The sequence below is a fragment of the Pygocentrus nattereri genome, chromosome 4 (assembly GCF_015220715.1).
Source record: "Pygocentrus nattereri isolate fPygNat1 chromosome 4, fPygNat1.pri, whole genome shotgun sequence".
Lineage (NCBI taxonomy): Eukaryota > Metazoa > Chordata > Actinopteri > Characiformes > Serrasalmidae > Pygocentrus > Pygocentrus nattereri.
The window spans coordinates 5,910,063-5,936,192 of NC_051214.1; the positions used below are offsets into that span (position 1 = coordinate 5,910,063).

General features: G+C 41.0%; 1 protein-coding gene across 1 annotated transcript in view; it reads right to left on the minus strand.

Annotated features, from left to right (window-relative positions):
• Window positions 1–12,519: 12,519 nt before the first annotated feature.
• rps6kc1 (ribosomal protein S6 kinase polypeptide 1) overlaps window positions 12,520–26,130 on the minus strand; it is a 52,500-nt gene continuing 38,889 nt past the window's right edge. Inside the window, exons 15-17 of the mRNA XM_037537397.1 lie at window positions 17,834–17,916; window positions 14,726–14,821; window positions 12,520–12,640 (exon numbers count right to left, since the gene is read on the minus strand). Of these exons, the coding sequence (XP_037393294.1) occupies window positions 12,539–12,640; window positions 14,726–14,821; window positions 17,834–17,916 (281 nt within the window). The 3' untranslated portion in view covers window positions 12,520–12,538. The remainder of the gene's footprint in view (window positions 12,641–14,725; window positions 14,822–17,833; window positions 17,917–26,130) is intronic.

A 26,130-nucleotide genomic window follows, 5' to 3' on the forward strand; every position in this document is an offset into this window, starting at 1 on the left:
CAGAGGATGATTGACAGGTTACCTTTAACTCCTGTAGTCAGTAATGACGGTAATTACAGCCCTCAGTGGAGCCGGAGTCAGAGAGCAAAACGACTTACACACAGCACATTAATAATGAACACACTCCTGTAATTTCGCACGCGCACACACACACACACACACACACACACACACACACACTTCCATCCGCAGTGTGACCTCACACACCAACAGCCCGCTGAGACACCTTTCACCTCTCACTCTCACCTCAAACACAAAGATCAAACTCATTTCAGTTAAAGATCCTTCAGAGAAGAACGAATCTACTTCAGGTCAGATAAATCTTTAACGTCCACTGATCCCCATTACAGTAATGGTTCGGCAAAAAAAAAAGATTTACTCAATGTTCCACTTAGCTCAGATGTAGTCGATCAGCCAAGAAGCGCTTGGAGTCCAAATTTTGCTTCTTCGGTTTAGAACTAGAGCTGTGAGGCTAACGTTGCTAACAAACACTAGAGCTCAATAGTCACCCAAACCAAATCATTTCGGGTGGGGGGTGTTTCTCCAAAAGTTTACTGCTAGTTTAGGACCCAGTGTGATTTTGCTTGTTGGTGGTAGACGAATGACGGCAGAACTGTCCAGTGGAGTCGGATGAAGATATCGCTTTAAAAGGCATTTTAAAGCTTTATTTGAACACGGGAGCTACAGTCGGGAATTCTGAGAATTGGCAGTGTTTTTTTAAGGCCAAAAAAAACCCTCAATATTCCACTCAGCTCAGATGGAGATGATCAGCCAAGACATGTTTGGAGTCTGAATTTTGCTTCTTTAGTTTAGAACTAGAGCTATGAGGCTAACATTGCTAACAAATACTAGAACTCATTAGTCACCCAAATAGCCCAAACCGTCTTTGCGAAAAATACATCTCCAAAAGTTTACTGGTAGCTTAGGACACGTGTCTTCACATGTTGGCTGTAGAGGAATGATGGCTGAACTGTCCAGTGCAGTCGGTTGAAGGTTTTACTTTAAAAGCCATTTTAAAGCTTTATTTGAACAGGGCAGCTACAATCGGGAATTCTGTGAACCGCCAGCGACTGCTGAGGGTTCAAGATTGCATCCCTGTCACCAAAAATATTGAACACCACTGAATAATTTGGAAGCCCCCAGTTAATCAAAACACCCACATAAAAGGGATTTAGAAATGTTCCGAATATTTATGAAAGCTCATTTGCATATTTCAGTTTTCGAAGGTAACAGTACTGCAAAGGTCAATATTGCACTAACAATTAAAGCAGTAACTCTACTAAATATGCCAACAATGAATAGAAGCCAGTGGCTACCAGTTAGCATGGCCTCGTGCACGATGCTTATTGGTGGCTATTCACTTTAATTCAGTGATTTTTTTACTATGAGTTTAACAAACAATGTAGTGGGCACAACAATATATGAACATAACGAGCTCACTGCACCATGACTGGCAGATTATTCTAGCTCTGCTCTGTTAGCTGTGTGCACCTGATCACAGCATCGCTCAGCCTGTGGAGTGGACTGGAACATGTTGAGTATACTGTGCAGTTCTGTCCATATGCAGGACAGATCCGAGGCGGAGGAGTGTCCACTGCAGGCAGAGACCAACACTGCTGCGGCTTCGATATGTATACATGTGTATGTCGTTCCCTGAGTGTAAGGAGTGCTGACGTTCCTTAACAGCGGCTGTTACACTCACTTTGGCTCACACACACACTAATACAACATAACTCATCGACCCTGACCGCACTCAGCAGAGCTGGAATGACGACAGCCACGGGAAAACGCATACAATCAACACTCAAAACACAACACTCTATACAAGAAAATGTTCACATAACCAAAAAAAAGAGTATTATTATTATTATTATTATTATTATTATTATTATTATTATTATTATTATAAGAGTGTATATATGGGTATGAAAGTAACACAGTATTCTGAAACAATAATACAAACTCAATGATGCAGCAGCAGTAACAGTAGCAGTAATAATGGTAGTAGCAGCAACAGTAGAAGTAGTAGTAATAGCAGTGGTGATAGCTGTAGTAGTACCAAAAGTAACAGTAGTAGTAGTAACAATAGTAGTAGCACCAATACCAACAGTGGTAGTAGCAGCTGTAGTAGTAGTAATAGCTCTAGCAATAGCTGTAGTACTACCAAAAGTAACAGTACAGGTGCTGGTCAACGAATTAGAATAATTTGAAATAGTGCAATCATGAAATTCTTTGAATGCATTTTTTGTGCAGAAAGCAAATCAGGTGTTCACCGCACCTGTCCTACTCGTTAGACTAATCACAGAACTCGTTACCTGTAGAAAATTTGCTCAGCTGAGCTTTCCAAAAGGCCCATTTAGGCCATTTAACTGTGACACTGTTGTTTTATTGAATTAGAATAATGGAGAAACCGTTTCATTGAATTAGAATAAATGCTCGAATTTTTGTTTTCTGTGAAGAGTGTTCACTGTGCAGTATAAAGTCAGGGTTGAGTAGAATTTCTAAGTTGTAAAATCAATCATGGGTAAGCAGCGCGACCTCTCAACCGGAATAGTGGCTCAAATTCAAGCCCTTCGCCAACAAGGCTTGACCCAAACTAAAATTGCTGAGCAGCTCGGCATCAGCCAGTCTTCCGTCTGCAAAGCTCTCAAGAAAAACTGCAGCAAGCGCACCAACTGTTCCGGCGTCCGAAAAACTTCTGCTCGCGACAACAAGCAGCTGAGAAAGATCGCAGTCAGCAACCGGTTCAAGTCCACTTCCGAGCTCACCGACTTGTGGAACAAGCAGACCGGCGCTGACGTCTCCAGATCAACCACTTACCGTCGTCTGCGCGAACTCGGCTTCAAATCTCGCGTTCCAGCAGTAAAACCGATGCTGAACAAGAAACAAATGGAGAAACGGCTGAAGTGGGCCAAAGAACACAGCGAGTGGACTGCTGAAGACTGGCAGAAAGTGGTCTTCAGTGACGAATCACGCTTCTGCATCTCCTTCGGTGACCAAGGTCCTCGTGTCTGGCGTCGTGGTGGCGAAACCTACAACCACGAGTGCGTGAAAAGATCCGTCAAGTTTCCCCAGAGCGTTATGGTCTGGGGATGCATGTCCGCTCGAGGTGTAGGGAAACTCTGCTTCCTCAAGAAGACTGTCAATGCTGCCGTATATCAAGATATTCTGGAAACGTTCCTGATTCCGACTGTTGAGGAACAGTTCGGCGAAGAAGACTTCATATTTCAACAGGATCTTGCACCGGCTCATGCGGCAAAGTCGACCAAAGATTGGTTCACTAAAAAACAGCTTGAAGTTTTGGCATGGCCGGCCAACTCGCCTGACCTCAATGTCATTGAAAACCTTTGGGCCATCGTCAAGCGGAAAATTCGCGACAGAAAGCCTACTACGCTGGACCAACTGAAGCAGAACATCGCCACTGCCTGGGAAGCTGTGAGTGCGGAAACTTGCGACAAGCTGGTCAAATCGATGCCGCGGAGACTTCAGGCAGTCATACAAGCCAAGGGGGCAGCCACAAAATACTGAGAAAGTGATGATTGTAATTATAATAAAAATTATTCTAATTCAATGAAACGGTTTCTCCATTATTCTAATTCAATTAAACAACAGTGTCACAGTTAAATGGCCTAAATGGGCCTTTTGGAAAGCTCAGCTGAGCAAATTTTCTACAGGTAACGAGTTCTGTGATTAGTCTAACGAGTAGGACAGGTGCGGTGAACACCTGATTTGCTTTCTGCACAAAAAATGCATTCAAAGAATTTCATGATTGCACTATTTCAAATTATTCTAATTCGTTGACCAGCACCTGTAGTACTAAAAGCAATAGTAGTAGTAGTAGTAGTAGTACCAATACCAACAGTGGTAGTAGCAGCTGTAATAGTAGTAATAGCATTAGTAATAGCTGTAGTAGTACCAAAAGTAACAGTAGTAGTAAAGGCAGTAGTAGTAGTAGTAGTAGTAGTAGTAGTAGTAGTAGTAATAATAGTAGTAGTACCAATACCAACAGTGGTAGTAGCAGCTGTAATAGTAGTAATAGCATTAGTAATAGCTGTAGTAGTACCAAAAGTAACAGTAGTAGTAAAGGCAGTAGTAGTAGTAGTAGTAGTAGTAGTAGTAGTAGTAGTAGTAGTAGTAGTAGTAATAATAGTAGTAGTACCAATACCAACAGTGGTAGTAGCAGCTGTAATAGTAGTAATAGCATTAGTAATAGCTGTAGTAGTACCAAAAGTAACAGTAGTAGTAAAGGCAGTAGTAGTAGTAGTAGTAGTAGTAGTAGTAGTAGTAGTAGTAGTACCAATACCAACAGTGGTAGTAGCAGCTGTAATAGTAGTAATAGCATTAGTAATAGCTGTAGTAGTACCAAAAGTAACAGTAGTAGTAAAGGCAGTAGTAGTAACAATAGTAGTAGCACCAATACCAACAGTGGTAGTAGCAGCTGTAATAGTAGTAACAGCATTATTAGTACGGCAATAGCAGCAGTGGCAGTAGTAGTAATAATAGTAGTAGTAGTAGTAGTAGTAGTAGTAGTAGTAATAGCAGTAGTAGTAATAACAATAGTAGCAGCACCAATACCAACAGTGGTAGTAGCAGCTGTAATAGTAGTAATATCAGTGGTAAAAGCTGTAGTAGTTGTAGTAATAACAGTAGTTGCAACTGTTATAAAGTGATAATAGCAGGAGCATTAGTAACTACAGCATTCGTAGCAGTAGTAGTAGTAGCAGCAACAGCAGCAGTAATAGTGACAACAGTCAGACAGTCAAACAGCAGCAGTAGTAAAGCAATAGCAGTAGCAGTATTAGTGACAGCAGTAGAAGCAGCAGTAGTAACTGCAGCAGTAGTAGCAGTTATAGCTGCAGCAGCTGTAGGTATAGTAGCAATAGTTGTAGCAGAAACAGTAGTAATAGTAGAAACAGTAGTAATAGTAGAAACAGTAGTAATAGTAGTAAAGAAATAGTTGTAACAGTAGTAGGAATAGTTGTAATAGCAGAGCAGAGCCGGTTTATGAGGAGCCTGGCCACTTCCTATGCTCCCCATTATATCAACAACAGGACTGCTAAGCAGCAGAGGGCATCCGCGGGCGAGTCCTCAATGAATGGGAGTGAATGAGCTTAGCGGCTAAGAACAAAAAGTTAAAATAGTTTGTAATCACTTGCCCAGAATGTTAAGTTTTAGAAAGTATAAGGATGCATTTTTATGAAAAAAAAAACAAAGAAATCCTACCAATATATTTCCTTTTTTCTACAGCAAACGGGTTTTGGGCAGCAGGAGGCGGGCATTACTGCTAGAGTGTGATGACTGATTGGCGAGAGGAGCAGCTCATGAGCTGTTCACGTTCACTGATGCCATAAACGTACATTAGGCGACATTTTAAACTCCTATAACTTGAGTATAAAAGCTCTTAAAAATATAACAGCAGCGTTAAAATGTTTTATGCTTTTCTTTGTTCGGGAAATGAATGTATTATTTTACACGAAAACTGTTTAAGTGTTTATAAACTATGATTTTGCTCAAATGCTCCATATCAACCCATTCATTTTGGACTCGCTCGGGAGCGCCCTCTAGTGTTTGGAAAAAAACCTGAAGACACTGCAGAGTGGAAATTCCCGTCTCTACAGGTTCTCTGGTAATAGCAGCAGTAATAGCAGTAATAATATCAATCATAGCAGCAGGAAAGGTAGTAACAGTATTAGTAGCAGTAGCAGTAGTAGGGTAGCACATTTTATGTGTAGAAATTTTTTTTACCTTTTATGTTTAAAATTTTTTTTTTCCTTGTGTAAAAATGTGTATCTACTTTTTATTGCATACAAATGTGAATTGTTATTTTTATGCATAAAAATGCATTTTTTTTTACCTTTTATGTGTAAACATTGCTTTACAAAAGTACACAAACACATCAGACACAGATAAAACGCCAATGAAAAAGACATCTCCTAAATAACTCCTCCATAACATCTCACCACACACAAACAACAACAATAAACATCAGTCAACAACAATAACACCAGTCAAGTGGAGCGTTAGTTATTCAGGGAGTTTATTGAAATGTAGTCCAGACACACGAGAGGTCCAACAATCAGGATACAGGGCACAGGGCAGGGAAAAAAAAACAGGAAATGAAATACAAGCTCATCTCTCAAAGCTCATTGATAGTGTTGAATTATGGACTCGGCACTGACAGTAACAAACGCAGAACCCTATTGACTTCCGCTGAAAGTGAAATGCCCATAAAACTGAGATATTCTTACTCAGACGTGATCACTTTTTAGCATATAAAGGAATTAAAAAAAAAAAAAAACATTTCTTCCTACTTTTTAAACTTTTCAATCATTAACAAAGAAAACGTCAACAATTATTAAACGACTTTCAGCCTTTGGAAGAAATTCAGGTACTTGTGAACACGTGTCAGCATCAACTTCAGTAAGCAAAGCTGCCACTGGCAACTTGCTGTGAATATAACCAACAGGTCAGCCACGCGTCCATTGACAGTGAATGCATAATCACACGTGGTGTTGGTGTCAGTTAGTCACACTACACAGTAATAAATTCTTCTGTACATGCTTGCTGTGCAAATAAAGGTTGAGTAAACAGAATATATTATTATGCATATTAACCAGTGCTTCATACATACAAACATCTCCAAACAAACCGCTCGACTTGTACCTTAGAGTCAAAACAAAACATAATGCCTTGATATTGTGTGTAAGTTTTCATGTTAAGACAGTTCGTCTTCTTGGCTTTGCGCACACGTTCACACAATCTGACCGCTCGGTAAACAGCACACCGTAAGTACATACACAGGCTCTTTCACTTGCACTGTACGGTGGTACACATGATCACTTATAATGTAAACCATAAGTATGAAACAAGTATTGCTGGTCGTCTTGATTACTCTCTCGATTAAAAAGCAAAAATAGCAATAAGCCTCCAGAATGTATGGCAACCATGTCGTGGCCATTTGTAGAGTATATGGAGAAGCCAACTGACCCCTCCTTGCTCCGCACACATAGGACCTTTCGTAGGCAACTGTTGCTGGGCTTTACAGAATATTGGCAAAAAACCTATTAAATCCAAAGAGTAATTGTAAGCCAAAAGTTTTGGTCAAAAACAAACTATTTCCGATGTTGGTTTTCGTTTACATTTTCAAAGTGAATCCCAAACTAAGGTGAGTTGACCACTTGACCTGAGGAGGGCAGTAATAACAGTAATGCTGAACCTCTATGAGCAGATAGTTAAAGAAAAAGAACAGTTCGGACTTTAACCTGCTGTCATGGTGTAACATGAACTCGCTCCAATCACCGTTTTCTCAGACGTTGGCATGGCGACAACCAACACGATTGATCAGGTGTCCCTCCCATGTTTTGAAATTACATGAAAGATTTGGTCTAGCAGGATGGTTGTCAAAGTAAGTAGCTTACTTTATTGATCATATTGTCCATTTCATTTATATTTTCAAAGTGATGTCCAACCTAAACAGCTTAACCTAAAGAGGTCAGCAATTGACTTGTAGTGTTGTACTTCTATGAGCAGACAGCAGAAGAAAAAGAACAAAGCGTCTGTATATTCTAAATATTCTGTATTTCCGTTTTGTTTATTTATAGCAGGCTTGTTGTTTTAGGATAGATCAGACCTTCTTGTTTACTATAATATCCCGATGAACATGCCTACTTCACCAACAACTAGCAACAGCAGCACCATCTGGCTGGGTAGTGTAGTATTTTAAATCAAGCTCTGCGTTATGTAGTGACTAAACAGGGTCCACTCAATTTCTCATTTTGACCGAATGGGAATTTTGTCAACGTTCTTTCAAGCTTGTCAAAAATTGGCACAGCTATGCAAGACACAATTGTGGGCGGAGCATGGACAGGTCAATGGAGCATGAAGGTCGTGTGTCCAGACAGTTGGCATGTCTCTGTGGCGTTTTGTTTCGGTTTGACACTCTTTGGAAGTAAATATAGAAAATTTGGTAAGACTTTACTGGAAGGATGTCTACATAGCACATTCATAACACCTTTTATATGACATTAATAAGGTCCACTATGTCATTTTATTGAGAGAAAAATCCTTTTTTTATTTTGAAAACAAGTATTATTTTCAGTCAAATGCGTCATTAAGTGCACTGACACTCAAGAACGTTTCACCTACACTTTACGTTTCTTTTTAATTATCTATTTTTTTTCTTAAGCATCGGTTGCTTTGCATTTCACTTTACTATAAATATAAATATAAATATAAATATGCTTAGGAACAATCATTTGACTGAATCTTGGTATGGTGGTCTGTCTAGGTGTCAAAGCCCTTCATGACCAAAGGGGCAAAGCAAGGTCATTTTTATTTTGGCTTTCCAGAAATGAAACCATTTTACAGAAAACAAAATTGTTTTTCAACAAATTATTATCAATTATCAACGATAAACAATTGTCAATAAATAATTCCGATATTGCTTTTCCATTTACATTTTCAGCTGCACCATTTAAGGTGGAATGAATAGTGCAAAAAAGAAGCTGGCAAGCAGGTAGTCAACTCCAGCCTTCAGTAGTAAACAGTAGCTTTATCTCCAAATTAAAAAATTTGAACTTTTAGTTCTAATCTCTCTCAGTAAAATGACATAGTAGTCCATTTTAGTATCATGTAAAACATGCATGCTTTATAACTGTTGATTTAAACGTCCATGAACATGTTATGAAACGTTTACGCAAGATGCTGTGTTATGTAGACACCCCTTGTTACCGAAAATTGAAACCTTATGGTGTTGTATGTAAATGACTGGAGTACTACAAAGCTAAAAAGAACAGCACGAAACCTCTTTTCCACTGTAATTCTGAACTGGGAGCTAATAAGTGTCAAATCTATAATGGTTAAGGCCAGCCGCATGTCAACTGGTCTTCAATATTCATTATCTAGCTCACATAATTGCACAGAAGTTGGCCTCAGCTTGGCACCACATTCAAGTGCAAAAAAAAATTTACATATTATAATAATAATGACAATTTAACTAAAACTGGCGATGGGCCAATTAAATTACTACAAACGTCAACTTTGCACAAAAGTCGTTTTCCTGCTGTATGTCTTATATTCTTTCAGTGCAGTAATGAAGTCTTCCTTCATGTGCAGCTTAAGCAACTCCAACCAAACGGCTTCATAAACAACTTATGAGATGAATCAAGACTAGAGCTGTGACTTTTTGGAGCGGACATGCTGGTCTTTAACAGTAAACGTCCGTTACATATGATTCAGCGATGCAGTGGAATTTAAGATCTCAAGAAAACCCAAATGCAGTTTCCCCCTCATCCTGATTGAGGTCAATCAGCCAAGACGCATTTGGTGTCTGAAGCTTGCTTGGTTAATTTTGCGCTGGAGCTATGAGGCTAGAATGTAGGTAAGAAGTAAAGGAAGCTTACTGGGCTTGTCAGGACAAAATCTCATATCTCACAAAATGTTAACTTTACAGTAGAAGCGAAAAAATATATAATATGCAGTACTGTGCCAAAGTTTTAGGCATCTAAGCAAATTTTTAAACAATTTTTGTGAGTTTATCACAGTGTACATTAGAATAAAGTCGTATTCCTAATTCAACTAAACAGAAAAACAATAGAAAGTAACAAGAATTTTTTTGGATCCATATTTTTCCTTGACACCTTCACAGCCGCCACAGAGACTCGTTAATATCATCAATTACATCATGAGCTCAATTTACTGAGCACTGATTGGTCAAACCAGGAGCTGCTTTTTAACTACATATAATACTGGGCTTCCTCGAGGAGCGGCTTGGAAATGGGTAAACAAACAAACTAACATCCAGAAAATCACTGTTTATTTTATATTTATATTTATATATAATCATTATTAATTAGTATTCTATAAATATTGTTTATTCAAATATTAACACTTTTCTCAGCAAATAAACACAAACTACACAAATAAATAGATTTTGAAAATGTGTCTTGGGTGTAAAGCTTTTGCACAGTCCTGTACCTACAATACTTTTAATGTAAGTCAATGGAACCAGCCGTTTTTCAGAGTCATTTTTGGCCGTTTCTCTTGGTCCGTTCATCATTAAATTTATACACAAAGTAAAGAGCAACAGGCATTTTCAACTTATGTCAAAAACCGAAAAAGGGAGATTCAAGATTTTGTTCCCAACAGAGGCGTAATATTTCACACCTGGCATAATGTAAACTGCAAAACTACAAATTTTAGACAAAAACTAATAAGTTTTTAATAATAAGTACATAAAAAACAGACAAAACTAAATTTCAGACACCAAATGTGTTTGCCTACATTTGGAGTTAGAGGGAAACTATAGCTTTACCAAACAACTTTAGCTGCAGTGAAAAAGGCTAACATTGCTCATTTCTGAGAAAACCTTTAGTTGTGAAACGAGATCATGCTAACTGACCCCCCACAGCTCACTGTTAGAAGTTTTTTGGGTGGAATAGTCCTTCATAGCAGGTAGGCACAACAAAACCCTGCACAATCCCCGAAGGTTTGTGGACACCCAGCTTTTCAAGGCTAAGCAGGTTGTATCACGAGTATAAATATTAGCAACATAATAAATGTTAAAACTATTAAACTATACGGTATAATCACTCGTTTAGTAGCTATAACTGCTGCATGCTTTTCAGAATACCTTGAAAAACTGATATTTTGTATAGACAGTTATAGATGCCAAGAGAGGTTTATCTAATTTTAGTAATAGTTATTGTTATAACTATTTGCATGTATGTTACTATGGTTTTCCTAACCAAAAACAGGTAAGAACAACAAACTTTAATCGTTAAAATAAAACCTTTCGCGAGCTCAAGTCCTATACTTTCCATGTATTTCATTGTTTTCCTGAGATTATAAAATTTTGTGGTTTTTATAATAAAAAGTACCATTTTCCAAACTTTCTTTACCCTCGGAATTACACAAGTTTTTGTACCTGTAAGACTGATATATGCAAATGAGCTTGATTCATGATCGGCTGCTCTGTTTTGCACGTCATTTAAAAAAACTAAAAATCCAGGTTTAAACACTCCTTATAACTTTGATACATGAGTGGAGCTAAACTGCTCTAGGCTGAATGTGTTACACACATGTTGGTTTTTATGACATCACAAAAAAAAAAAAAAAAAAAAAAACGTATTATAAATCAGCAGCCTAGTTTTCTCAAATGCACTGTGGGGACTCTTGAGTAAATGGTATGTTTTGAACTTTAACAGTGTTGAATATTATTTATCTGTAATAAACTTTCAAAAATTATTTCTCAAATTTCATCTCAAAACAAAATTAGAAAGTTCAGGTGTACAGAAAATGGGCCCTTCATGGTGACACACTATATTTCCAAAAGTATTCACTCACCCATGCAAATCTTTGAATTCAGGTGTTCTAATCCCTTCCAAAGCCACAGGGTATAAAACCAGGCCTCTAGGCCTGCAGGCTGCTTCTACAGACATTAGTGAAAGAATGGGTCGCTGTCAGGAGCTCAGTGAATTCCAGCGTGGTACCGTGATCGGATGCCACCTGTGCAACAAGTCCAAGCAACCCCATGGAGGAGTCTGGGTTTGGCAGTTACCAGGAGAACGGTACTTATCTGACTGCATTGTGCCAAGTGTAAGGTTTGGTGGAGGGGGGATCATGGTGTGGGGTTGTTTTTCAGGAGTTGGGCTCGGCCCCTTAGATCCAGTGAAAGGAACTCTTAAAGCTTCAGCACCAAGAGATTTTGGACAATTTCATTCTCCCAACTTTGTGGGAACAGTTTGGGGACGGCCCCTTCCTGTTCCAACATGACTGCACAACAGTGCGCAAAGCAGGTCCATAAAGACATGGATGAGCCAGTTTGGTGTGGAAGAACTTGATTGACCTCAACCCAATAGAACACCTTTGGGATGAATTAGAGCAGAGACTGCGAGCCAGGCCTTCTCGCCCAACATCAGTGTTATAGCTGCAAAGGGTGGGCTGACATCATATTAAACCCTATGGATTAAGGATGGGATCTCACTCAAGTTCATATGCGTGTGAAGGCAGACAAGCGAATACTTCTGGCAATACAGTGTATTAAAAAACTGAAATGTTAATTTATTTAGAAACATATTTGAAAAGCTTGGGGTCCTGACACTTTTGGAAATTGGAGTGTACGAAAGTGGGTGGGGGGATGATGCTCAAACTCAAAATTCCTAGAAATAGCAACAAAAGTGTTTGGGTTCTGTAAGGATTCGGAGGAACGCTGAGGGAATTCATACATGGCAAGACGTGTAGTGTGAAAGACACTGCAGGATCAGGGATTCATACGCCGTGCTGCTACGTGTTGAGGTGATTTCTTTGGGCTAAAGAGTTCATTACCTGAATGTTCCAGATCCCCACTGTCAGTTCAGGAGCTCTGCTTTTCTTTTTGTTGGAGGGGTGGAGGGGCGGGGGGTGGAGACGTCCTGCGGGTGACGCATTGTGAAAATGAAGATGATGAGAAAAACAAGGTCCTTCCTCACAAATGCACAAACACTCGAACTCTCACACGTCCAGTCAGTCAGACAGGTGACCTTTCACTTTTACAGTATTTTTATTTAGGCCAGTCCACTCGAGAGAAGAAGGGATGAGATTTTATATCCTCCACTCCAGATACTCCTGACCCCAACCTCTCCACCGGGTTATACTGCAACAACTACAGAGAGAGAGAGAGAGAGAGAGAGAGAGAGAGAGAGAGAGAGAGAGAGAGAGAGAGAGAGAGAGAGAGAGAGAGAGAGAGAGAGAGCGCAAGAGAGAGCGCGAGAGAGCAAGAGAGCGAGGGAGAGAGAGAGGGGGGGTAAAAGTAAAGTAAAAGTGGTAAAAAGGAATAAAGGACGCGCGAGAAAAGGGAGGGAGTAAAGAAAGGAAATGATAGAAAGAGAGCAAGAGAAAGAATGTGAGAAAAGAGAGAGGGAGCGAGAACAAGAAACAATATAAACAGACAGCAAGAGATGAAGAAAGTGAAAAAAGAGTGCAAGGAAATAAGAAAGGACATAAAGGAAAGAAGGAAAGAAAATGAGCAAGAATGGAGAGAAAAAGAAAAGGGATAACAAGGAAAAGAGAAAGCAAGCAAGGCAGTCAGGAAAAGAGCAAACAGAAGAAAAGAATGGCAGATAACAAGAATGAAGAAAGGCAGCAGGGAGGAGTAAAAGAAAGAAAGAGGAAGAAAAAAGAAAAATAAAAGTCAGAAAACAGGTAGAGGGAGTGAGAAAAGAAAAAGAAAGAAAGAAAGAAAGAAAGAAAGAAAGAAAGAAAGAAAGAAAGAAAGAAAGAAAGAAAGAAAGAAAGAAAGAAAGAAACTTAGAGGGAGTGAGAAAAAGAAAAAAAAGAAAAAGAAAGGTAGAGGGAGTGAGAAAAAGAAAGAAAGGAATAAAGAAAGAAGGAAAGACAGCAAGAAAGAAAGATAGAGGGAGTGAGAAAAAGAAAGAAAGAAAGAAAGAAAGAAAGAAGGAAAGACAGAAAGAAAGGTAGAGGGAGTGAGAAAAAGAAAGAAAGAAGGAGAAAGAAAGAAGGAAAGAAAGAAGGAAAGAAAGTAAGGTAGAGGGAGTGAGAAAAAAAAAGAAAGAGAGAAAGAAAGGTAGAGGGAGTGAGAAAAAGAAAGAAATAAAGAAAGAAGGAAAGAAAAGAAAGACGGAAAGAAAAGAAAGAAGGAAAGAAGGAAAGAAAAGAAAGAAAGAAAGAAGGAAAGAAAAGAAAGGAAAGAAGGAAAGAAAAGAAAGAAAAGAAAGGAAAGAAGGAAAGAAAAGAAAGAAAGAAAGAAGGAAAGAAAAGAAAGGAAAGAAGGAAAGAAAAGAAAGAAAAGAAAGGAAAGAAGGAAAGAAAAGAAAGAAAAGAAAGGAAAGAAGGAAAGAAAAGAAAGAAAGAAAGAAAGAAAGAAAGAAAGAAGGAAAGAAAAGAAAGGAAAGAAGGAAAGAAAAGAAAGAAAAGAAAGGAAAGAAGGAAAGAAAAGAAAGAAAGAAAGAAAGAAAGAAAGAAAGAAAGAAAGAAGGAAAGAAAAGAAAGAAAAGAAAGAAAAGAAAGAAAGAAAGAAAGAAAGAAAAGAAAGAAAAGAAAGAAAGAAAGAAGGAAAGAAAGAAAGGTAGAGGGAGTGAGAAAAAGAAAGAAAAAGAAAGAAGGAAAGAAAAGAAAGAAGGAAAGAAACGAAAGAAGGAAAGAAGGAAAGAAAAGAAAGAAAAGAAAAGAAAGAAGGAAAGAAAAGATAGAAAAGAAAGGAAAGAAGGAAAGAAAAGAAAGAAAGAAAGAAGGAAAGAAAAGAAAGAAAAGAAAGGAAAGAAGGAAAGAAAGAAAGAAAGAAAGAGAGAAAGAAAGAAAGAAAGAAAGAAAGAGAGAAAGAAAGAAAGAAAGAAAGAAAGAAAGAAAGAAAGAAAGATAGAGGGAGTGAGAAAAAGAAAGTCCACATGAAGTTGTAATGAAACACTGCAGCGCTGAGATAAACAGAATAAGGCTTAAACTCCATCAGTATGAACTCATAGCTCTGATAACAACACGCTGCTATTAGTCTATTCAAACACACAGTGATCCGTATCGGATCAGCCGTTTCTGTTTGTCACAGTGAGCTTGTTTCTCCGTATCTATGCAAAAGAGGGGAACGCCAGCGTGGAATCCAACAACAAGGAGCAGTACAGGATTCCTGAAAAATCCCAAAAGCTTATGCGACTTTCCATGTTTTTTGCTCGATGGCGGTTACGGAGCCGCCTGGTGCAGCCAGTATCCGTGTGTACGTAGGACGAGGATCATGTACCTGCTCCAGCAGAGACCTGGCCTCCTCCGACACGAAATCCGGAATGTTCAGGGACGTGTGTCTGCTGATGCCCGCAGGATGGCACTGGTGGAGAGACTAGACACACATACAACCAACATGGATTAATTTGATTCATTTAGGGCTCACATTTACTCATGTAGCACTTAATCGCCCCAGTGAGTCGAGGCTTGACTCAAGCAGGCAACTCAGAGGGTTAAGACTTGACTCTGACTCATACCACAGAGGTACAAGACTCAACTCAGGCTCACATCTCAGAGACTCCAGACTTGATTCAGACCCACACCACAGAGACTCGAGACTTGACTCAGATTTGCAACTCAGAGACTCAAAACCCGATTTGGACCCCAAAGACCCAAGACTCAACTCAGACTTGCAGAACAAAGACTCAAGACCCTCACTCGCATCTCAGAGACTAGAGACTTGACTTCGACCCTAAAGACTAGAGACTCGACTTTGACTCACAACAACAGAGATTTTAGTCTGAACTGCACCATAGAGACTCGACTCTGACTCACCAGAGACATGAGACTTGACTTCGACCCTAAAGACTAGAGACTCGACTCTGACTCACAACAGAGATTTTAGTCTGAACTGCACCATAGAGACTCGACTCTGACTCACCACAGAGACATGAGACTCGACTCCAACTCACACCACAGAGACATGAGACTTGACTCCGACTCACACCACAGAGACTCAAGATTCAATTCAGACTTGCACCTCTATTTGCCCCAGCACCTCAGAGACTCGAGACTCGATTTGCCCCTGCACCTCAGAGACTCGAGACTCGATTTGCCCCTGCACCCCAGAGACTCGAGACTCGATTTGCCCCTGCACCTCAGAGACTCGAGACTCGATTTGCCCCTGCACCTCAGAGACTCGAGTTGCCCCTGCACCCCAGAGACTCGAGACTCGATTTGCCCCTGCACCCCAGAGACTCTAGACTTGATTTGCCCCTGCACCCCAGAGACTCGAGACTCGATTTGCCCCTGCACCCCAGAGACTCTAGACTCGATTTGCCCCTGCACCTCAGAGACTCGAGACTCGATTTGCCCCTGCACCCCAGAGACTCGAGACTCCACTCATACTTGTAGCCCAGAGATTTGAGACTTGAATTGGACTCACATCTTGAGACTCTACTTGGACCAACATCCCAGAGAATAGAGACTTGACTCTGACTCACACCACAGAGACTCGACTCTTCTCTGACTCAAACCCCATAGACCGTACTTGACTCATACAGCTGCTGGATCTGCACTGCGGTCAAGGTCTTATCTACCATCTCTCCCTCTTAAAGTACCTGTGTGTGTATGCGTTTGTATGTGTGGTCTCAAGGGCCTGAGAGTGAATTCACTGGCAATACACTACAAATTATGTTTGTATTATAGTTAAAAAACTGCTTTAGGGTGAAAGCAATAATGATAATGGCCTGTGTGTGTGTGTGTGTGTGTGTGTGTGTGTGTATCACACTAAAAGAGAAATGGCTCTTCTTCTATTGCCAGTCTCATAGCTGCAGGCAACGCCACTCGTCACACAAGCATCGAGACTGTGTGTGTGTTTGGGGAGAGAGAAAGCCAGGGACACCGTGTACACAGACTGTACACAGAAACAGACCAATATAAGTGTCTAATAAGATAATAATGATCATAATAAGAAATGCATTATGAAGAAAAAAAAAAAAAAAAATTACGGGACTCCTAACAACCACCTGCAACACCTGGTAGCCCCCAAAACTGCCCCCATCAGATAAACAGCACTTAAAGCTTTCATCTCTGAGAGGGAGGAGAAAATCAAGCTGCTCCAGGTGTTTCTGTCCATCTTTTCACTGTGAGAAGACCCCTCGGCGCTGTGGGTCTGAAAGGATGCGTAGCGGTTCAAGAAGAACCTCACTGAGAAAAGGAGACGGACACATCAAACAGAGAAGCTGGACGATGGACACACCACCCCAGAGTCCAGACCTCAACACCACTGAATGTGCTCATCACTTGGATCGTGAGCAGAACATGATCAACCGACTTCTAAAACTAAACTTTGGAGGTGTGGAAAGCATCAGAGCAGAAAGTGAGTCTCCTTACAAGAATAGAAGCTGTAATAAAGGACACACATGTTGATATTGTTTAGTTGTTGAAGCGTCGGTGTAATTTTCGGTTAAATCTGCCTGACACTCAAAAATGAGCCAGTTGTAGTTCAGGGCTATTTTGACTGGATATTATGTAAAGGGTGGTCTCTGGCAGTCCTGTAAATAACAAACAAGCCCGAGCCCCCGTTCTGTATCTGAATACTGCGGCTGCTGCACCTGTGTCCATTTATCAGCTCCACTTACTGTATAGCTGCACTCTGTAGTTCTACAGTTACAGACTGTAGTCCATCTGTTTCTCTGATACTCTGTTACCCTGTTCTTCAGTGGTCAGGACCCCAGTGGACCCTCACAGAGCAGGTACTATTTGAGTGGTGGATCATTCTCAGCACTGCAGTAACACTGACATGCTGGTGGTGTGTTAGTGTGTGTTGCGCTGGTCTGAGTGGATCAGACAGCAGTGATGCTGGAGAAAAAAGTCCTTTTACAGGACAAGGAAAACGATTCTTAATGGTAAAGTCATTCTGAACCATTTCTGTTGGTTCATTCATCATGAAATTTTGACACATCAGAAAATGCAACCGAATTTTTCTAATTATGGCAAAAAATAAAAAAAAAAAACGACGAAAATGGAGATGCAGGGTTTTATCCCGACAGCAACTACACACACGCAAATATATCCATATACAATGATCAAGCTTTCACCGTGTACTCTTCAAGCTCAACTTTCACTTTCATTGAAATGTAAATCTCAAGGTGCGTTAATGAGGACATCGAGCGCATGATCCAAGAAAAAACAGATTGGATTAGCCAATTCTTTATAACTGTAGTACGTATTGTTGGTGTCTTATTAAAACCCTGCGACTGATTTCTTCTTTTCCCTCTTTTCCACTCTGAAAATGATGCTCTTCCCAATGTATGAATACTTCATGACGAACAGACCAACAAAAATGGTGCCAAATGACATGGAATAAAACATGAACGCACTTCATGAAACTTCGCCGGCTTACCTTTCCAGTAAGAAGCTCAAAGAGAAGCGCTCCCAAACTCCACCAATCACAAGCTGCCGTCTCTTCAGAAATCCCGCCCACCTCTGGATGGTTGACAGACAAAGACAGATAACGGTTAAGGACGGGTTTAAAAAATGAAACCTGAAACATTTCACTGGAAAACCATTTCTCTTTTTCGGTGGCTGTTTCCCGCTTCTTAAGAAAGGAATATGTAAATCACACACACACACACACACACACGCACGCACACACACACACACACACACACACAGAGAGAGAAACAAAAACAAATGAAGAGGAACAGAAGGTGTTGTTTTGTAAAGCAGATGATTTACATAATAAAACGGTCAACTACTACACTCAACAGTAAACCAACTGCAAGGACAGACCTCCATACACCTGACCTTGGCATTCAGACAGCACTGGACAAATGGTTTTCTAACAGACCGAACACAAAATTGCACAAAAAGCACTTTTCCATATCGTTTCCTACTGCAGATGTTAGAAACGGCATACTGAATGTCTGGAAAAAGAACGGATCTGATCCAGTCCTACCCTGAAAAAGTTAGAAACTACTCTTCTTCTTCATTTTCCAGTCAAAACAGCCATTAAGTACAAGTTAATCATGTTTCAGCGTCCAAAAAACTGGTGGAGAGACTAGACGCACAAACAACCAACCAACATGGATTCATTTGATTCATTTAGCACTTAATCGCACCAGGGAGCCGAGTCTTGACTCAGACTTGCAACTCGCAGGGTTGAGACTTGACTCTGACTCATACCACAGAGGTACTCAACTCAGGCTCACATCTCAGAGACTCAAGACTCGACTTGCACTCACAACCCACAGACTCGAGGCCTGACTCGGACTCGCACCTCAGACACTCCAGACTTGATTTAGACTCACACCACAGAGACTCTAGACTCAACTCGGACCCATAAGACTGAAAATTCAACTCCGACGTGCAAGTCAGACCCGAGACTGGAATTGGCCTCGCACCTCAGGACTTGACTTGGACGAGCACCAGAGACCCATAGAAACTCAACTCTCACTCGTGTCTTAGAGCCTCGAGACTTGACTCTGATATACACCTCAGAGATTTGATATTTGACTTGGATACCAAAGACTCAAGATTCAGACTCGACTCGGACTGAACCACAGACACGAGGCCCGACTCAAGACTTACAAAACAGAGACTTGATACTTGAGGCACACTTGCACCACAGAGACGGAAGATTTGATTCAGACTCGCACCCTACAGCCATGAGACTCGAAACAGACTCGTACCTCGAGAGTTAATCATTTTTCAGAAAAAAAGAAAAAGCAGAAAATACATTTAATGGAAAATTACCAGGCCTAAAAATGACCAAATTCAGTATTTATTGCATCCACACTTTGCCTTCCATGACTTTGCCTTCCATTTCAGGAGACTTGCTTTCAGCTTTCCAAAGAAATCTGCAAGGATATTTTTCCCCCTGCAAAGTTCAGTCTCAGAAGTTGGTTGCATTTTGTAGTCGGTGGTCTCAGACAAATGTAGAGTACTATGTGTGTTTCTTTCTGAGGGACAGCATAGTTTGAGAAGTCAGAGGAAAACAGCTGTTTTTATCTTAACTACTTTTTATTCAAAATGACAAATTTCAAAGTTTAGTCATTTTTAACGAAAACTCATCGAAGTGTCCCTCAGTGTTAATAGCAAGAGAATCAGCCAAATGGCTGCTGCTACTGTTTTTAGCAATTCAGGATACTTTGTCCATGTTTATACAAATTTCAGTTCCAAAAAAAAAAAAAAAAAAAAGGCACCTATTTTGCAATGAGTGTACATTTGCAATGAACACGTAAACAAAGCGATAAAAATTAAGTTCTTAAGGTAAAAAGAAATCTAATGTGTTCCTATTGTTTTCAGTTTAATACAGATCAAACTGCATTCACTAATCACTAGTTATGAGAATTTCACATACTGCCCCACCTTTCTGGAACTGAGGTTTGTAGATAGCTGTACGTCAGCATCAGAAACCAAAAAGTCTCGACTCGGTTTAAGGCAAAATATTTGCAATGCTTATTTATGAGGTATATGCTTCCGTTAACTGTCAGCTACTTTAGCACTGCTGCTCCAATACAAGCCTAAAAAGCTAAAAACCTCAGCCACCAAACATGTCTCAGCTGGCTGGGTAAAGGGGGAAAATCAGAGCTATTCCTTTAAACTACACTCAATCCCACAGCGTGTCCTTGGACTTTTTGCTTCTGCACTTTGGAAGTGAAGCTCTACGAGTCAGCTGAGTTGAAACGCATCCCTCTCTGAAGGTGCAGTCGTCCTTCCTCTGGCCGAAGCTCTGGGCAGAGCGCTTTTCCCCCAGGAGTTGTTTTTGGGGTCCTGGGGGAGAAGAGTTAGACTGAGACTGACAGGGGGTTCAGCTCAAGCTCCAAGGCTTTAGGGCTTCAGCGGGGGGACCAGATGGCTCACCAGCTCCTCCAGCACAGAGTCAAGTAGAGCCACTGCCTGGAGCTACAGGCCCAGCGTGGTCCACCCTCAGCCGCTCTCTTCCAGCCAGGGTTAGCGTGCTGAGGGTCAGGCTGAAAGCCCCCTGCAGGCCGCCGCTGCAACTGAGCAGCGCTGCTTCATGAAAAGACGCTGCAGAGATGTTGTGACAGCGTTATCTAAAGGATCATCGTCAAACAGACTTGCGCTGTACCTGTGTGTGTGTGTGTGTGTGTATATGTGTGTGTCATGGGGGGGTGGCTCAGGGTGATGTTGGGCATGCACACACACAGAAGTCTCTCAGCAAGGTCGATTGTCATCACAAAGGATTAATGTCTACGAGACTCCAGGGAAGGAAACCATTATACTGCACAACAAACAAGAGGAGACGAGGGGGGGGGAGAGAGAGAGAGAGAGAGAGAGAGAGAGAGAGAGAGAGAGAGAGAGAGAGAGAGAGAGAGAGAGAGAGAGAGAGAGAGAGAGAGAGAGAGAGAGAGAGAGAGAGAGAGAGAGAGATTGTGGAGGGAGCAAAAGAGTAAAAAGAAACAAAAGGATACAGAGTTTTATTATAACTACAAACAGCAAAAATGAAGTGAAGGCTCTTAAGTCCTTGAACCCCATGCTTATTATTTAGTTCATGATGGGTTTTATGTCCTCAGCAGGAATTTGTGACTGAAAAGTATCAAAAATGCACAAAACTATGGACAAAAAATTATCACCAACAGTAATTAACCCTTAGAAGTGCAGTACTATATTATTTTGGGAGTGATGGAACATACATCACTGCGCAATATGGCTTTACATCAGTTTCACTCGTGTTTTGTATTGTTTTTATTTATGTTTTGATGTTTCCCCGCTGGCCAAAAAGTTTGCCTCAGTTTTGACTGAGATGGAAGTCGAGAGTGACTCTCCCACGGTTCAAAGCCTTTTTGTTTGAGCAATGGTATACTGCAGCTACTGCGTGGGGCCCAGGGCCATCCCACCTGAGCGACAACACACCTCAATCATTTGGCTTCCCGAGGCAGTCGCCCGAGTGCCTCTCCGCCGCCGCTACAAAGCTTCCAGGACCAAGCACTTCAGCGACTCTACATCACAGCTTCTGTGTGGCTTCTTGGGCCAGTCACTTGAGTAAGGCTACACATTACACAGCTACATTGCTTCTTGGGCCAACCTCTTGAATGATGCTAAACCACAGCTATAAGGCTTTGAAGACCAAGCACTTGAGCGACACTACATCACAGCTACATGGCTTTTTGGGCCAGTCACTTGAGTGATGCTACACCACAGCTACAGAATTTCTTGGGCCAGTCACTTGAGCGACATTATGCCACAGCTTTAAGGCTTCCAAGACCAAACACTTGGGCAATGCTACACTGCAGGTATGTGGCTTCTTGGGCCAGTCACTTGAACGATCCTACAGCATAGCTACAGAGCTCCCCAGCTGGCCACTTGATGATACAATGATACACCGCAGCTGCAGAGTTTCCTGGCTGGCCACCTAAACGAAGCTACACCACAGCTACAAGGCTTCCAGGGACAGCCTTCTGAGAAACACTCAGAAATGCTCACAGCTACTCCAAGGCCTCCTAGGCTGAGAACGACCTCCCCCCTTGGCTAAGGACTCTTTCCAGACTGCAAGGTTTCTCAGGATGGCCAGCTGAGCGAAACAGCACTGCAGCTTTTTTCATCTTATAATTTTACTGTAGTGTTGTAATGATTAGCCTATGTAAATACACTTGATTTACATTCTGTGCTGACAAGCATTTACGGCTACAGCAAGCATTCATGACCAAATCCCCTTCTACTTTGCGTTGCTTAACCTTTTCTCAAACGGTACCCGAGTGTCTTCGTCTGTATTGGTTGGCTATATCTAATCTGGTCCCGCTCAGTAAAGAAGGGCCTCTTTTGACCTCCATTCATTTGGGGCCAATAAAAGTTCCCTCTAACCTGTCTGTGGTTAGAGCCACTTCAAGTAATTCAACAATCGGTTGTTGAGTAGTTCAGTAATCTTGTCGGGAGTGAGAAGGAGCAAGTTCCCATATTTCGCTCGTACATGCAGGCTCCGTGTGGGTGTGTGTGATGCATGTTATCGTAATTACCGCAGCTCTGAGTGTGTGTGATTGAAAGCCATCGCTGCTTGCTGTTCCGTTTAGCTGCCTGAGAGGGAAGTGATGTTCTCCTCAGACAGAGGCGCTGGAGGAACAGGTGAAACGTTTCACTTCCCTAAAGAACCGCTCTATTGTCACTGTGAGGAAGCAGCCAGTGGTGTAAAACACCGCAGGAGAAGTGCCTCAAGACACACACACACGCAGGCAGGCGCACACACACACACACACACACACACACACACACACACACATGCAAAAGTTCAAGGTCAAATGATATGTTTTGTTAATTTTCTAAGTGAAACTAAGTAACAATCCTCTACAGAAAACACAGGTACACACATTTTAATGGACAAATACTGTTAATTTGCTATATTTACTTTTGCTAAATTTCAAATCCTGATAATAAAACCAATAAAAACATAAAATATGGCCTGGGAAAATGTTACATTTTATCTTTTTGTTTCTTCCCAGTGTGTTAAACCCAGCAAATAAACAGAAACTGTGCATCGATACAAATAAAATGAGCAGAAAAATACATGTTTAGGTGGCTTCTTTGTAGAATGTGTTGACTTATCATCACTCAGAAAATCAGCAGAGCGTAATATGACTGGGGGTGTTGAAGCTTTCGTATATGACTGTGCATTTATCTGTGCATGTCCACGGTTCTGCAATGTCTGAGAAAGCTGTAAAACATCAAGAGATCTAATAACTCAAATATAGAAATTCTGTTGTTTAGTTTTTATAATGCACATAATACTTTATAACGCGCCAATCTAACATTATAATTAAATAAAATAAACACTACTGACGCACAAATGATCCCAAACGTCTCACCAGTTGTGTAAACAAATTCACAAAAACTGCATATTAATTTAAATATACAGTACTGTGCAAATACTTTAGAGGACATTATTTTAAAGCATGCATCTTGGCTATATATATATATATATATAAAAGAGAGAGAGTGTAGAGTGAGGAGAGTGGAAAGTGTGTTTTGCTGCAGGTGTGTCAAATCAATCACTGATAATCCACTCTTCCTCCTCCACCCGTCTGTTTTTCACCTCTTTAAAAATAAGCCTCAGTGTTCCACAAAGGAAAGAGAGAGAGAGAGAGAGAGAGAGAGAGAGAGAGAGAGAGAGAGAGAGAGAGAGAGAGAGAGAGAAAGAAAGAAAGAGAAAGAAAGATAGAGAGAGAGAGAGAGAGAGAGAGAGAGAGAGAGAGAGAAAGAAAGATAGAGAGAGAGAGAGAGAGAGAGAGAGAGAGAGGGGGAGAGAGAGAGAAAGAAAGATAAAGAGAGAATGTGAAAGAGAGAGAGAAAGAAAGATAGAGAGGGAGAGAGAGATAAAGACAGAGAGAGAGAGATAAAGACAGAGAGAGAGAGAGATAAAGACAGAGAGAGAGAGAGATAAAGAAAGAGAAAGAGAGAGAGAGAGAGAGAGAGAGAGAGAGACAGAGAGAGAGAGAGAAAGGAGAAAGACAGACATCCATTAAACCAAGCAAGGGTCGCTGTTTGAACCAGCACAGCTGTTCTCTCCGTTTTCTTTTCTTCCCTCACGCAACAAACACACATGATGAGCAGTAGCACTGTTAGACCTGTGGTCTTGGTGAAGATGACCGCTGTTAATTATTCTGTCACTATTCGTCATAAAGGTCTTGCTCTGTTAATAGTAACAGACTTTTAAAAAAGGCTAAAATAAAGAAAATAAAAAGAGCAAACAAAGCATTAGTGGTCAGTAAATCCAGCGTGAAGGAGGGACAGTTCAGAGACAGTGAACGCAGACAATCCGTGACTAACAGAGTTCAGCAATTTAGGGATGTGGCGCCCTCTAGAGGCACATTAGCACACGTTAATGTTCATCTGTGGGCTAAAAGTACTAAAACACTCTGATGCATCAACCTGATCGGAGAAGAACTTTTACTGGTATGGTCTGAATCCACTAGCCCCCTTATGTCCAGAGAGGGGTCACTTCAAATCAATACAAAATTATTCCCTATTCCCTAGAGTCCCTATGAGCGGACTATTCTTCCAGGATGACCATACTCCCATACAGAGGCGACGCAAGGCACTGAATGGGTTGATGAGTATGAATATTGATGTAAGATCATATGCTGTGGCCTTCACGGTCATCACATCTTATCCTAATGGACACATGAGCAGATATTCACACAAATTCTTCACAAAAACATAAACAGCAGATGGTTTTTGAGGGTTCTTCAGCAAAGAAAATGATTCTATATAGAACCATGAACACTCAAAGAACCCTCTGCATGATCAAAGGGTTCTCTGCATCATGAAAGGGTTCTTCAGACTGATGGAGAATCTGCTGTAGATGGTTTTATATAGAATAATTTGGAAAGGCTTCTAAATGGCACCAAAAAGGGTTCTTCTACTGCAACAAGCTTGACATCTTAACAACAGCAGAACCTTTGTGGTGCTACATAGAACCCTTTTCAAAAAGGCCATCTTTGCATTTCAGGTAATTCCCTGGACTTAACTTACTGAATGTGAATAAAAATCCATTAATAATCCTTAATCAATAATCATTAACACCTGGAATAGTCTAGTCCAATTGAGGCCATCCAGGATACAATTTCTATCTGACTGAACGAGGTGGGTAATCCTGTAAATAATCAGTTAAATAGAAGAATAATATCCGTGTAAACTCCTGAATCCGATCACATTCCCTATTGAAATGTTTAAGTCCGTTCTGCAATGCGTAGCGTCACAGTGAGAGTTTATACTGTGCAACACGGCGGAGCAGAAACTGGTCTGCAGAGGAGACGAAGTTCATGCTCTGATCTTTAAAAGACGGCGGCGGGACGGACGTCCAGCTTATGTGTCTCATAACACGACGTCTTCCTCTCGGCCTTCTTTAATAAGGACATGTAAAGGATGTTTTCCTGATTCTGACAACATTTTAAAGTAATTAAAAACAAGCACTGCTCACTGCTGCTCATCTCACTATGACTGGACTCGTGATGCTTGTTGTCATGGTAACGTCTACACTAAGTGGTTCTCCATGCATTTTGGATTACTTGTAGTGACCATGGTAAACTGAGATTGTTGAGCAGAGTAAGCATAAACACCTCAGTCTTAATCTATAATCAGACTGTGTTCAATCGGATTGTCAAAAATCTGTGCATGTAAACACCGGCAATGTGAACATGTCAGCCTGTTTACTGCTCACATACGTTCAAAACGGTTCCTTCATTTCCATAATGACAGACACGCCCACCAACACTTATTGGGCGGAGGGCAGGAAACCCCCTGGACAAGTAGCCAGTCCATCACAGGACAGACACATGCAGTCACACCTAGGTACACCTGTTTAACTGCTTACTAACACAAATTGCTATTCAGCCAATCACATGGCTGCAACTCAATTCATTTGGGCATGTAGAGGTGGTCAAGACAACTTGCTGAAGTGCAGACTGAGCATCAGAACGGGGAAGAAAGAGAACGGTCAGAAAAAGAGGAAATATCCAGTGAGCGGTCAGTTGTGTGGACGAAAATGCCTTGTTGATGTGAGAGGTCAGAGGAGAATGGGCAGACTGGTTCCAGATGATAGAAAGGCAGCAGGAACTCAAATAACCAACCAGAATCTCTGAGGAACGTTTCCAACACCTTGTTGAAAGTCTGCCATGAAGAATTAAGGCAGTTCTGAAGGCACAAGGGGGTCCAACCTTTTACTAGCAAGGTGTACCTAATAAA